Consider the following 15,445-nt stretch of genomic DNA (forward strand, 5'->3'; position numbering starts at 1 on the left):
GTTTCTTGTTAGAGTTCGTTCGGGGAAGTACTGCCGCCAAGTGGTAAAGAGACCGTTACTACGATCCGGCTTTGACTTGTCAACTTACGTTTCAGTGTAACCGGCGCAGTGGCAGTGACTCTCAGATCTTTGCGATTTAAACTCTGAGCGGCACTATAACTGTTATTGATAGGCGTGTCGCTTACCACCAGCCGCACGACTTGTTCGTCTCATGACTGGGTATCATAAAAAAAAATATTATAATTTTAATAATTTGCTTCAACAAAAATTCTTAAAACAAAATATGTCATTGATGATTTATTATCTTACGCGTAAGTTATAATTTACAATACTCTACTTTAAAATTACATATTCATTACATCTATTTCTCAAGTGGAGCGTAATTAAGAAGTTTTTCGATCAAATCGACGTGGCCGAGCAACATTCGTCGACAACAGTACCTTTTCAAACCAAGAGCGTCCAATGCGTCACTGAAATAATAGAAAAATAAGTTAAATTAGTTCACAAGCACGTGAAAAACTGGATTACAATTATAAATACTGGAAAACAGTATATTTCAAAGAAAGAAAAATAACTTTGCATGACACATGTCGCACACGAACCAAATACTGTCGTAACTAAAAAATGTGGAATTGAGAAAACACGATTTCAAAATAAAAAAGAAATATTGAAACCAATATATTGCACTGCTATTGCAAGTGTTGTAACTATTCTTATTACAATAGTTATATAACTAACTATTGTAATAGGAAAAAACTTGTTGTTTTCTGCTACTACGAACAAACATCTGAAGCGAAATACAGGACAATGTTATAGACATAACCTATATAGGTTTTTGTTTTAGTTGTTTTAGTTTTGGTTTGGTTTGGTTTAGTTGATATCAATTTTATAACTCCAGCTTCTACAGGCTGTACTCAATTAGCATTTTTGATAATGAATCACAAGTATTGATAGGTCTCCTTAATACACGTTTCAATAAATATAACGCATAATGAAATATAATCTGTTAAGTTAATCGAGAAGTCCCGGGATTTGTAGAAGGGAATGTCCGCATTATTCTTTAGTTTAAAATTACTTCTTCATTTCCGATCACTGGTTATTATATATAAACTTTATCGAAGTTAATTATTTTCGAAAGAAACTATAATTTTAACGTTCGTGTAGTTCTAATGCAATAACATCTTCGGAACAAATCATAGAAATACAACGAGACGTTAATGATTCTATGTGCCATTGTGTACAGATTAATCATTAGCTAGTCAGAGAATGATTTCGGAATGATTTGAATGTCAACCAATAAATTTATTTACATTTGATAATGTCCCTGAAATGAAGCAGAGACTGAAAGAGGTTACCATTATAAGCCTATCACAACGCGCAAAATTGTCAATTTTGTGCTCATTGCGAATAAGATGATAAGGTAGGATTTACAACGCATACATTGTAAATTCTGTCATTTTCTGTATATAACTTTGCATGTGCCTGAATGTCTATAACAAGTTACTTCTTTTGGTCTCTGCTATGTATTGTTAATTTAATAGTATTGTAATTTTAATAGTCTTTAGCTTGTTGTTTTTCTTGTAGTTTAAGCAGGGTATTTTTGAATGTTAATGAAATTTTTAAACCTTGTGAGAACGAGTCTGTTGTGGGATTTGAACTTTTTAAACATTGTTTTTATTAAATCCTTAGAATACGACAATATTTTTCATTCAATTCAGAAACATAAGAAGCAATAAACTGCTAGACTACCACACTAATTGTCTGGGGTCAAACTAGGGAATTTCATGAAATATGTATACATGTTATTTTAGCTGCAGTAGAGGTCCTTGTGAAAGAGTTCGTACAGGGAAGTACTGTCACCTTATCTATTTCTGTCGCCGAGCAGTACTGATAGCATTACTGCGTTCCGGTTTAGAAGGGTGAAATTACAGGCACATAGGACTTGTCAGCTTATGTCTCAGTGTGATGGGCTCAGTGGCAGTGCCCTGCAGATATTTGCGATTTAAAGCTCTGAGTGGCACTGCAACTGCTATGGACAAACGTGTACCTTACCATCAGGCGCACGACTTGTTCGTCCCGTCACTTGATATTATATTTTTTTTAAAACATTATTACAAATACCAGAGCAACAAATCCAGATCACCAAAGCCAGAAACAATTTAGAAAAGTGCATTTCCCAAATTAGTCCTACTGGGAATCCAGAACTTCACAGAACGTATTGGCAACCAAGTTTAAGTGTTAATCTTAAGTATAAGGGTCCTAGTTTTACATAAACCTATAACCCGGAAATCTGTAAAACACACTACACCTTACTTACCCCTCTGTATATTCAGCCTGTAATAATCCAAGATAGGCCTCCCATTTATTTCCAATCACTTTACCACAAGTGAAACAGCGGACCGGAATAATCATATTTAATTTCTGAAACAAAATAACTCATAACTTTAGTGTTATTAAACAGAATATATATATTTGCAAAATTGATAATAGACTACTTGAGCAATCTCTAACCAAGACAATCATTATGACGAACCCTTTTTTAAAAATAGATTTAGTTACACGTGCGAAATTTTCAATTGCATAAGGGAAGTAACCTCCTAATATACTATGGCCCTTCTGACTTTTATTGAATTATTGACAATCTGGGATCAGCAAAACGAGATCTACAACCTCTTCTAATAGGCTTTTTTATATCTTATTTAGTTTCAGTTTTTATCATTAAGCAAAATCGCATAATTGATGTTTTTTTAAGGTGACAATATAACTTTTGGTACCAATTTCTTGAAAGTTACCAAAATGCAAATATGTTAGTTATGAGAAGGGCAGTAACTATAGCCTAAACATCTCGCTAAGGAGAGATGGACGGGAGACCAGGTCAAAGTAAGCAGTCACTGTGGGCACATTAATTTTCCACACAAAAAGTTATAATATATTATAAGTTTTACATAATTCTCCTCCTACATAATCTATCATAAGCCACAAAAATAGATGCATTATTTCATAACTCTCTATTATACTCCACAATAAAATTATAATGTATTAAAAATAATGACTATGTTTCAAATTTCATTGCAATACCTCAAGAATCGAAGGTAAAGTTGTGAATTTGGGCCTACTATTCTTTACGTAGGAGGGATTGACAATATTTCTATATTATTCCAAGATTTATTATAATAACTTAAATGGAAGTTAACATATAAGCAACAAAATATTAATTTACAATATTCAAGTAACAAGACTTAACTGCCTCCTCGGTGGAACGGTTACCATGCCAGACTGCCAAGCAGACGTCCTAGGTTCGATTCCCGGGCCGGGACAAATACTTGTATGGCCTACATGTATTTCTCTCGTGAATTTGGGTGTAATTTGTGGTTGTCTATGTGTATGCCCATGGCACCCGCGACACAGGGTTTCCCTAGTATATTATTCAAAACAAAAAAGGACAAATCAGTAGCTCTTGGTAGCTTTTCAATGCTAACGAACTAAAACGTCACAGATTGGTCAACAACGCCGGCCTCCAAGTTTGCCACTCCGGGCTAATAATTAACATTGGCCCTTACATATAGTTAGGATTGCAGAGATCCAGGCAGTCGGACGGACAATCGTTTTATTCTTTACTTGAAACTGACTTATAAATGATAATACCGTTCATAACAAATCAATGTAGTCATTTGCAATGTTTTACAATTTGGTAGTGTTAAGATAACATTATAGTAACAGTTTTAAAGATATAGAAATAGTAAATAAATCTTCAGAACAGCTAAAAATAAAACCTATATATTGCAATTGGAGGTTATGATCACGTTTCACACTTTTAATTGCTATGTATTCGATAAAACACGTTTTACAGATATAAATATATAGTTTATTAGTTTACCTTATAATTGTTCTTGTATAAAGGCTTAGGTTAGGTGGACTCTAATATAGTGAAAATAATTAAAGCGCAAAATCGCGTACAAACAACAACAGAGCTATTGACAGAATGAATAGAATGAATGAAGAGAACGAGTTGGAATTGAATATTCGGATACACGTTCCGTATTATTCGTGTTGAAAATGTTTACGTTACAAAAAATGTAAAAGCATTCATTTTGTCAATGTAATAAATAAAAAATATGGCGGGTTTTTTATTTTTTAAGTTATACTTTTTACATACATTAAATTTATTTGTTTAAGCATTTTTGAGTTTCTTAATTATTTGTTAACTGTTTAAGTTGATTGCTCTACAGCCAACGCTCATTAAATAAATAATATTAATTAATATGATCTATGTGTTTGTTGCAGATTTAAGCAAATATTTGTGTAAAGTGGGACTCTATAATTTAACAAAATGACGCTGAGTATGGAACAGTACATCAACACGGTGGATTCTCAAATGGTAAGAGGGCGAGATTTTATTGTTATAATTTTTAGAAAAAATAATAGTATTTACTTGTTAAATAACTATTTCTTAAGATTTGTTTCTAATAATAATCTTGCCCTTCGAGTATCGATACTTGAAAATATATAAATAGTATTGTATTTGTTTATAAATAAAACTAATAAGACATTTTTTGGTAATGATGCTGATGATTTGATGAGAAACAATGAAAACTTTTGAGGAAAGTGGTTTAAAAATTCTACGTACAAAGTTCGTCGATATTTTTTAGAAGAGCAATAACATTTCTTATATAAATAATTAGTTTCATGTAGTTTTTATTCTTTTTAAGACTTTTCTGTGCTGTAAGCACTTTTGAAGTATAATCACATGTGGCTTTATTGTATCAATGCTAAGATAGCATTGATAAACATACCTAATAAAACTATGGATATACATATATCCATAGTTTTATTAGGTATGTATGGATAACTATATATGGATACATATCCATATATAGTTTGGTATGCCAAACTATAGCCCATTTTTTATTTTAATAAAGCACAGTGTATATGTGATTTGTAATTGAAATTTGTAATTTGTAATTTGTAATTGAATTGAAATTTGTAAACAAAATTGTTCAAAAATTTCAAGTTTTTTGTAATTTCAATAATTACACTTCTTTATAAAATAAATTGGCGATATCAGGAATCAAGAAATAAAATATATTATTTTTTAGTATCACTCATAACAAAGTCTTTATTGAACTCGTGATTTGTCGGGGTCTAATGGGATTCAAAGGGATCTCATGTTTTTGGAATGAGAAATACACACATCAAAAGTGTCTAGGGATCAAGTACGTTTAAGAGTATTGCTGCAATTAGGGTTAATTATATTAAATTTTTTGTATCGCTATTGATACTTTTTAGTGAGTTTTAACATTTAAATAAGGAATATTGTTTAAAATTCGATAATAACAAGAAAATCGATTGTCAATGTGGTTTTGTATAAAAATGAGTTATAGCGTTTTGACAAAATCACTACAATATCTGCATCGGAACCGAAACAATTTACATTATTATGGAGAGACGACATCATTTAACCCGAGAAGTGATGATGCGAGCCGTCGGAATGTTGGAAGCTGGTTCCAGGCAACGTGCTGTGGCTTTCACTCTTAACACTACACAGAGCGTCATAAGTCGCCTCTGGACGCGCTATCGCATGACGGGCAGCGTGGCCGAGCGACATGGAGGACGATCTCGCATCACGACTCGCAGACAGGACCGGTATATCCAAAATACTGCTCGACGGAATCGTACCATGACCGCCATGATGTTGATTACGAGGCTCCACAGCTCCTCAGGCTTGCTAATAAGCGATCAAACAATCCGAAATCGTTTACGTGAAGTGGGTCTGCGATCCCGAAGGCCGCTCAGAGTTCCACCTATTGCACCCTGCAATCGCAGGACCCGTTTACGATGGGCTCGCGAACACAGAAACTGGGAGGAAGAAGACTGGCGCTATGTGTGCTTTTCGGATGAATCCCGCTTCGGTATGAGACCGGATACAAGACGTACTCGAGTTTGGAGAACATCTGGACGTCATGAACGTTTGAGATATTGTCAGGAAGTTCATCCATATGGTGGGGGAACAATAATGATATGGGCCGGTATTTGGATCGGCGGAAGAACCGATCTCATTTGGATCAGGGGTAACCTCAATGCTCAAGTTTACGCAGAGAGGATTGTTTCAGATGTTATCATCCCTTTGCGAGGCCAGTTGGGTGATTCATTTCAACTAATGCATGACAACGCACGTCCACACACGGCTAGAGTCGTAACACGCATTCTTGCCGAAGCTCGTATCAACGTTCTGCCGTGGCCTGCTCAATCGCCAGACCTCAATCCAATTGAGCACGCATGGGATATGCTTCAAAGAAGAGCTGTGCCGAGTATGCATACCGTACATACTCTAGAACAATATTTTGACTTGTTACAAAACACATGGGCGGCCATTCCTCAAAGTGATTTTGGTGAACTCATCTTAAGCATGCCAAATCGCTGTAATTGTGTGATTCGTGTTAATGGTGGAAATACAGATTATTAATTTTCTTATCTTTACAATAAAAATGAGCAAAATCATCATTTTCGCCATTTTTTTGTCATTGAATTGACGCCGTTAATTTGAGTTTTTTCCCACAATTTGCAAAAACATCAATTTTAGTTTATTTTAATTAAATATAGGGGTAAGCGGTTAAATAAAACATAAGCATTAAAGTAAGAAGTCGTCCTGGAAGACTGGATTTGGTAAATATTGCTTAAATAATTTTTATTTCAAAAATATTCACTTGATCCCTAGACACTTTTGATGTGTGTAGTTCTTCAAAAATATTGTAAGGCAGTATATAGTATTTGATGAGCATTTGTAACAATTTTTAGTCTTTATATTTTCTATCTTTCTCAAATATGCGCACGTTTTTGTCATCTTCTGATGACCAAGTTATGAGCTGGCAATTACAAAAATTCTGAATATCGTGATGCTATACTTCTTAGGCTACTACCAGATAGACCGCGTGTAGAGAGACTTAAGACTTCAATTGCAAGCGTAGGCTGCAGACGATGTGAACGATAGTCCGAGAATCAAAAGCAGCTCTGGTATTGGCATCCTTAAGAGAAACAACTTCATATATTTCAGTAACTGCAAATGGTAACAATTACTTGGGGTTTAAACCAACACAATGGTAAAAAACACGGTTGGTGAAACTTTTCTTGATATATTCCGTACTGTCTGCAACTCTCTTTCTGCTGCATATCAATGATATGTTAATTCCAGATACCTTTGCGTGTGCTGATGACAGCACAGTTGTAGATAGGTACTTGACCAATGCAAGGGTCAGTGGAGAGGAAATGCAGTTTTGTCGAGAGTCCATGGTTAGCCATTTAGATTTGATACTCCAGGCAGTCTCCGATTGTGGCAATGCCAATCTTGTCAAATTTAGCGCTACCAAAACGCAGGCGTGTCTATTCTCTGCAAAACGGAGTCCCTTTTTGACTCCGACTTTTCGTGACATATCCATACCGTTAGCCGACTGTCTGCAGCTACTTGGAGTGGACCTATCGGACAATTTGAACTTCGGCAGATACATTGAATCCATGGCCAAAAAACGCAGCAAGGACGCCTGGGGTCCTTTCCAGGATGAGGCGTAACTTTACACCGGGGCAGTTGCTTCAGCTGCACCTGCTGGGACTAGGTGTAGGCTTGGGTTGTTGTTCCCTGAACGTTATAACTTGGGTATTTTCAAGGCGAGAGTGAATAGGCATTAATTAGGCGTGCATGTTCCATCGGCGACCTCATTGTTACTTTCTGTCAGGTGAGATGGAGGTCAAATGCGCACTTATATTTTATAGATAAAAAGAAAAAAAAGAATTTATTTCGCATTTGCACAATTTTTAATTTTTTTGTAACTGGTCCTCTGTAGAAGAAAATGAATGATTTCAAAAATAAAGTAAGCATTAGGAATCATAAACGTTTGGAATACACTGACAAGCTACAAGTTACTTCTGTGGTTCCACTTCAACATCAACAAATACACTGAACTCCTGAACTAGGCGCAATAACTGCTTGCAGTCAATGTCGACTGTATGCAATAGAATGTATCGACCAAGCTATTCAAGAGTTATACATATATATGGCATTAAGCTGTGTTTCGCTGTCAATCAGATTTGGCAATAATATATTCAGAGTTATGGTAATGGGAAGTATTTGGCCTGCATTTACAGTATTTCGTCTGTTTAAAGGTAATACCACATAAGTGACATTTTCCACAAAAAGTGTTTAATTTATAGAGCTATGTAAGAAAATCACAATCTTTCTGCAGATGAAACTCAGTAACAAAAAAGCTATATACTCAGTAACAGTTTTATGCGCAGAAAGATGGTGATTTTCTTACCATAGCATAATTTGGAGATTTTTGTGGAAAATGTCATTTATGTGGTTTAACCTTTAAGCAGACGATTTTATGGAACTTAAATTTATTCAATTCAAAAAATCAGTAAAAAAAGAATACTTATACGTTTATAAAATGACTTATAAAACCAGACGTCATTTTGTAACAATAATGATTCACTTACTTGAATAAAAAAATACCATAAAATATTATGGTATTAGGAAATGAAACTATTTTTCCGGATTTAAATCGCGTATATTTGTTTTTTCAAACAAACCGACGTTTCGGGCCCTTTATAGGTCCCATGGTTGACCACGGTTTGTTTGAAAAACAAATATACTCGATTTAAATCCGGAAAAATAGTTTCATTTCCTACGTGTAACAATCGCGAAAACCTAAGAATTCGATATTATGGTATTTTTTTATTTTTGTGTCTACTTATTATTACTGCTAAATAAGTAATAACCGATCAAATCAAAAGACAATTTCAAGTATGAAGCTTTATCCAAATCATGCGTCTTTTAATTTGGTCGGGTATTACATAATCGGTCGGATGTTGGACTAAGAACTTAAGTAAAAACCCCCGGCTACGAAATGTGACACCTTTGCATCTTTGTGTATCCGAATGATGTTAATCATTCATTCAATATTTACTTCAATCAAGAGAATGAACAAAATGTCAGTTTATTTGCGATTTGATTGAGTAGAGTGCGTTTCTTCATTTCGTATTTCAAATTGATATATTTGAAAACAAAATATATAAAATATTAACTTTAACAAAAGAATTGAATTACCAAAAGAAGTTTGTTGTGACATTGTTATAGTTTAAACAAACATACTACTTTTATTACTTTATTTAGAAATACTTGATAAACAATAACCATATGTTTCACTGCTTTGTTGAAACTTTAAATTCCAAGAAATCGTTAAATAAAATGTAATGAAAAATGCATGAAAACACCTATTTGAAGTAGAAAGTGAGCAATAATTGAAAATGGAATGTTGTCTTCAAGGTTTCTTGCAAGGTTTTTACCTCGACTGCCCTACATATAATTATACACTTCAAACTAATTTATTCCTGTACGCTGAGATAAACTAGTCTACACAATTACGCACGAAATGGCTAACAAGGCAATGTACGCGATTAGTCACGGTGTGACTAATATGATAAATCAATTCAGGTGTCTAAAACTGCAGTCTTTTGCTCCTGGTATCATGTTCTATGTGAAATGACGCGTGTTTTATTATAACATTGTCATCATTATCGAAGCACTTAAAACACAGTTATGACAAGAGTAAAGAAAAAATAAGTTTCTGTTATTAAATATAAAATCATTAAATACTTTACCAAGAAACTTATGAAAGAAGGTACTTAGTCTAGCTTAGTTAGTTTAACATAGTCTAAAAAAATAATCATGGAGTCTGAAGATGATGTTCAACCCCTGATTTATAATGAAGTGGAGCTCCAGAGGCAGGGAAGACGTAGTGGTTCATTTCTTGGTCTGACTACTCAGATATTGAACACGGACCCTGATTTGGAACAGGTAATATAACAATTATATATATCATTACATCCACTGCTGGGCATAAGTCTCCTCTAAAGTGTAGTCAAATGAGCTGCTTTCTGACTACATTGCAATTACAAAATTTTGGATGCAGTCAATGCAAAAATGTCTTGTATGTTCGCAATGATGTGGGAAACAATAGCTTACACTTCTGGTGTTTGATATGCAGAGGCAGTCCAAGTGTACTGCATTTTTTTTTTTTTTTTTTTTTTTTTTCTAATATCAAGTGACGGGATGAACAAGTCGTGCATCTGATGGAAAGCCACATGCCTGCCCATAACAGTTGCAGTGCCACTCAGAGCTTTAAATCGCAAAGATCTGAGGGGCACTGTCACTGCGCCCGTCACCTTGAGATATAAGTTGACAAGTGCCATGTGCCTGTAATTTCTCCAGAACCCTTACCCTTCAAACTTGGACCACAGTAATGGTGACATTACTCATTGGCGGTAGATATGGGTAAGGTTGCAGTAGTTGCCTAGACAAACTCTTTCACAAGGAGCTCTACTTTTCAATGGGAGCTACGTCTACCTCACAGGGGTTGGTCCTAAATGTTCAGCTGCCAGTAGCTGTTTAGCTCTTTGTTGTTAGAGTTCATCCAGTGAAGTATCTTACCTATATCTACCACCGGGCAGTAATGTGAGAAATATTGCATTTTGGTTTTGAAGGGTAAGTACGGGTGTTGGAGAAATTACATGCATGTGGGACTTGTCAACTTATGTCTCAGAGTGATGGGTGCAGAGACAGTGCCTCTAAGATCTTTGTGATTGGAGTGGCACTGCATTTGTTATGGATATCTGTCCATAACAAATGCAGTGTCGCTGACCACCAGACACACGACTTCTTCATCTTGTCACTTAGTATCCTATTCTAATAAGATTCCTCCTACTAATTAGGTTTTACCGTTTCAATGGAGGTTTGAACACCTGAATATCCCTCCAAGGTAATCCTAAATAAATACTTTAAACAAATATAAACAAATTTGGGTCACAATGATCAGGTTTCTTGTTGGTCTTTTTCAGAAAAGTCAAAGAAGTGTCAAGCTGCTTTACCTTTAATATTTTGATAGATCTGGTCTGGATCACTTTAAATAACAATATGAACATTATATATACATAATAATACATGCAGATACATGAAAAATAAACATAAGGAATTTTTAATTAGTGTAAAAAGCTGTTGTTTTCACATATTAAATATGTGAAGTTATAATAAAAGGCATTTATATGTTCATAAAATTTGAATAGCATTTTAAATACTTTATCTGTATTTCAGATAAGACCTATTCCAAGGCAAGTCCGGTGGTTTTGTTTTCGGTACTGTGTGTATATGTTGTTAGTTATTACAATTAAACTGTTTGGTCAATTATTTTTGAAAAGAAACTTAGATTTCAAATTGTAAATTTATTGAACTTGGTATGATTGAATATGGAATTGTAAATGTCAATTTGAATGTGTGTGGCATTGGTAGCTAAGTGGGAGAACTGTTGCTTCTCATTTGAGAGGTTGATGGTTCAAATCCCTGTATTGATGACTTTAATTTCTAAGTTATGTACATTAGAAAATCCTCTCGCTGAAATGTGGAAGAAGTAATTAATAGATACCAGCGTTACTTTGCGGAAGTCCAAGTTAATAAAAGAGAAAGTAAATTAATTTGCAAAATAGCTGCGCTTGTCTTCATTATTTTTTTCAATGCAGTTATTTGTTGTTGCATGTTGATTGTTCGACACTTTTTCGATGCTGATTCTTTGGCTGAGGTTCAAACAATCAACACTCTTGAGGATGCCTCATAGAGAGGCGAGACATGTGTCGTTTATATTTTTAGTGGTTGTACCTGTAACTGTAGTTGCGCTTGTGTTATGTTTTTAATTGATTTTAAATGGATGGTGGGAAAATTAAGTGCATGAAAAATATCCAACACAAGCGCAACTATTTTGTACCATTTAAGCGTGAAACAGACACGAGCGGGTGCGGGTCGGGCGCGTGTCAGGTCGGAAGCACGGCGGGTCTAATTCTATGTATTTATATGGATGTCAACACACCACACGAAAGCGCGTGCACCCGTCTCGCGCCTGCGCGTGGTGTGTTGTTTTATAGTAATTACATTAAATTAGACCCATTAGTGTAGCGAAGTAGCAAATTAATTTACTTACAATTTTATTAACGTCGAAAAAAGTTAGCAGCTCTTGAAATAACCAATAGGGCTAGCACGATAAGAGGCGACTTGCGCAAGAGCGATATAAAGTGCGAGATCTCTATGCGAGAATAACAGTATCTCGCGTTTTAAGTCGCTCTCGCGCGAATCGCGCCCTATCGTGATAGTCCTTTATTGAAGTCACCAACTCGCATTGGACTAGAGCATGACGGACTGTTGCATATACCTTTTCCTTATGTTGTTATTGTGTTCTAACGCATTTGTATTTTGATAACTTTCGAGATATTGGCACCCAAGTTCTTTTTCTTTGAAAAATGTCAGTTACGCTGACAATAAATATGAAACTAAATAAAGTATAACTACCGCTTATAGGGGATGTAGGTCTCGTTTCGTTGATTCCCAGATAGTATGTTAATAACTCAATTTCGCTAAAAATATCGATTATATACTTTATGTACAAACTCTACCGCCTTTAGTTGAACGGCCGCTTGTGACATAAAAAAAAATTGCTCAACGGCTAAAAAAGTCGTTGAAAAACCAAATACAAAGACACGATAACAAGCACATAGAAAAATTCGTGAGGTCCGCTTGTTCGTTCCGTGGATTAGTTGGTATAACGTCTGACACGGTTTGCTAGAAGACGTCGGTTCGAATCCGGCCGGATCGAAGGAGTTTTTGTGAGTGTTCAATTTTTGTATTAAAAATTATTACAAACTAGTGGAGTAATTTCACATAAAAAATAATTGAAATTAAAAATAATAATAATTCTTTTATTTGCTTAAAACGTGGTATAACAAAAGATGTTATAAAAGACAGTGCCAGTACAAATATGTTTCGCATTATATTAAATAGCATGTCAAATGTCTAGCTGTATTAATTTATGTCAATCAAACTACCACAACACAATAATAAAAAAATGTCGATTTTCATGATCTTTTTTTGTTGGAAAGGGGTACTTCCATAGTGGTCCCATTTCATTTTGAAGAAAATCATCCACCTTTAAGGGTGGCTGTTCACGCATGAAGATTCATTTTTATAAATAGCGCCTAACTTTAATTTAGGAGCAATTATTTTAGTAGTTGATTTTACTATTTTTCCAATTCAAGGCGTTTTTCTCTCAATATACTTTGCGTAGTGAGAACCGATTATTATTATCTCCAGTGTCAAGTCCTGTATAGTGGCGAACTATACAGGAACTATACATATATTTCATACATATACATATACTTATACATATAGTCTATACATATACTTTTGAAGTCGGTTTTTTAGTACTCTGCACTGAGATTATTATTTAATCATTTGTACAGCAATTGTTATGTATACTGACGTGATCAGTAAAAAAAATAGGCTAATTTGTCAACATTTTTATTTTTTCCTAGGTGGATAAGTTATGAAGTTAACACAAGAGAAAAGTAGATATTTTTCTAATTTAATTTCTTTCAACATTATTTTCTCGGTGTTGAGTTTTTGTCACATGCGTCCTTTTAACTCACGGCGTTAGAACTATTAACATTGCCAGTTAAAAATTCAACAGAAAACTAAAATAAGCAGTGTGTATAAAAAATTAGCAGCCCCTGTTCTGTTCCTTCTTAAACTTTAAAGTTATTGTAATAGCACTTTTGCATGTAGATTTTTTATAATCATCAATTAATCTGTGCACCTTGTATTAACCATTGCCTATGTTTCCAGGTGGTATACGGCTACCGCAAGAGCCGTTGGCGAACGCTGTTGATTTACACGTTGTCGGTGTTTACGTGTGGCATACCCTTTTTGCTCTTCCATTGGTGCCCCACTTGGCAGGTCTACGCCATGAGTGTGAGATGCTGTTTTCAAATGGCTGACCAGGTTTTGATTATTGTGAGTATTGGAGGTCTAATCATTCCTGAAATTGAGATGACATAGAATTGGTTTGAAATTTTATTTAAATATTCTTTGAGTGTCAGACTGACTTTCAAGTGCGGTATTTAGGGATCTCTATATTACATAGATGGGCAGTATAACCGAAGTTTCTAGTGAAGCTGCAGCGAACCCGGTGTCATAATAGAAAATGGATGAAACTACCCAACTTGCGTCCCAATGAACCATCTGGTGTCATGCAATCCCTGCAGTGTAACCTCACATCGACAAAAGACTATCCCTGCGGTTAGCACTCTGGGATCTAAAAGAGTTGGTCCCGTGTTCGATTCCCGATAAAACCAATTTTATAAACGAGCTTTTCTGAATCGATCAGGGTAGTGCTCCGGAATTATACTATAGTTTAATAGTGATGCGATAGATCCCAGCTGCTTCCGCAGCTGCGGAAATTCCTCGCGCTTTTTCACATCTGTTTCCGTTTCTGTTTCCGCGACTGTTATGACGGAACTTTAGAACGTTTGGCTGGCAGTTTTTTGTTAAGTGCAATTATGAAACAAAACGCAAGTCTTGTTTGGAATAATTTCGATGAGATCTTTACAATACACTTCCGCATACGCTTCCGTTTCCGCTAAGATTTGCTTTAGACATCTGTTTCCGTTATGACACTTCTGTTGCATTACTATTTAGTTACTTTACGGTCGCAGTACGGGAAATCGCCCAGCTTAAGAAGAATAATAATAAAATAATTGTGATTGTTAGTAACATTATTATTATATTTTTGTTACATCCAGCAATAGAATAATTGCTAAGTATAGGCACACAAACGCAGGCCACATTACCTTATTTTATTCGCCACGATTTTAGCAAAACAACCATAATATATTGGTTTTGTTTGGGCTACAAAATGTTGATAAAGTGATACATACCCGAGCAAACTCAAGCTTAAGCATATTTCGTAATATTAACTCACTACAACACTGCTTCTAAATGTTAGTACGTGTACATGTTTAGGTACCTAAACATATTTAGTTATTAAAATTTACAGGAAACTTATCAGAAGAAATGCAAGAGTTATTACACACATAGAATTATGGACAAAAATGTTGCTGATACAAGGTAATTAATTACATTTCCTTACATTGCCTAATAAAATATTATATACGTGTACACACACACGTATATAAGTGAGTGACTATTAGCATAGTAGAAATACGACAAATTGTCTGCCGCCCTTAGTTGAAAGGGCTCATGGGACAATAACTCAAAACCGAGAAAATATTGTTTGAAAAACGAAATGAAAAAAAAATATACTTTTCTCTTGCGGTAACTTTATACCTTATCCACCCAGGAAAAAATTAAAATAGAGATCGGCCTTTTTTACTGATCACAGATCGCTGATGCAGATGACGCACACATTCGTAAAATTCGCATGCGCACGTGTACAATTGGCGACCCTTTTCAAAACAGGCGCATTCGCCAAATCTGTATGCACCCTTCGGGTGCATTTATGTGATATGAATATAGGTGGCGAAATATTATTTGCACTGATTTGTCTTTTATCACTTCATC

General features: G+C 35.0%; 2 protein-coding genes across 2 annotated transcripts in view; one reads left to right on the forward strand and one right to left on the reverse strand.

Moving 5' to 3' along the window:
* Positions 1-205: 205 nt before the first annotated feature.
* Positions 206-3,974, reverse strand: LOC113228213 (DNA-directed RNA polymerases I, II, and III subunit RPABC5). Its single transcript, XM_026461462.1, has 3 exons — positions 3,878-3,974; positions 2,318-2,421; positions 206-470 (listed from the first exon to the last, which is right to left on the reverse strand). The coding sequence occupies exons 2-3, from the start codon at positions 2,410-2,412 to the stop codon at positions 362-364; spliced, it is 204 nt and encodes a 67-aa protein (XP_026317247.1). The 5' UTR covers positions 2,413-2,421; positions 3,878-3,974; the 3' UTR covers positions 206-361.
* Positions 3,975-9,443: 5,469 nt separating this feature from the next.
* The window catches only part of LOC113228273 (probable cation-transporting ATPase W08D2.5), a 37,971-nt gene continuing 31,969 nt past the window's right edge, over positions 9,444-15,445 (forward strand). Inside the window, exons 1-3 of the mRNA XM_026461539.1 lie at positions 9,444-9,847; positions 13,712-13,879; positions 14,922-14,992. Coding sequence (XP_026317324.1) covers positions 9,719-9,847; positions 13,712-13,879; positions 14,922-14,992 — 368 coding nt within the window. The 5' untranslated portion in view covers positions 9,444-9,718. The remainder of the gene's footprint in view (positions 9,848-13,711; positions 13,880-14,921; positions 14,993-15,445) is intronic.

Source organism: Hyposmocoma kahamanoa, unplaced genomic scaffold (genome assembly GCF_003589595.1).
Source record: "Hyposmocoma kahamanoa isolate Upper Pololo Valley unplaced genomic scaffold, ASM358959v1 224, whole genome shotgun sequence".
NCBI classification, from domain to species: domain Eukaryota; kingdom Metazoa; phylum Arthropoda; class Insecta; order Lepidoptera; family Cosmopterigidae; genus Hyposmocoma; species Hyposmocoma kahamanoa.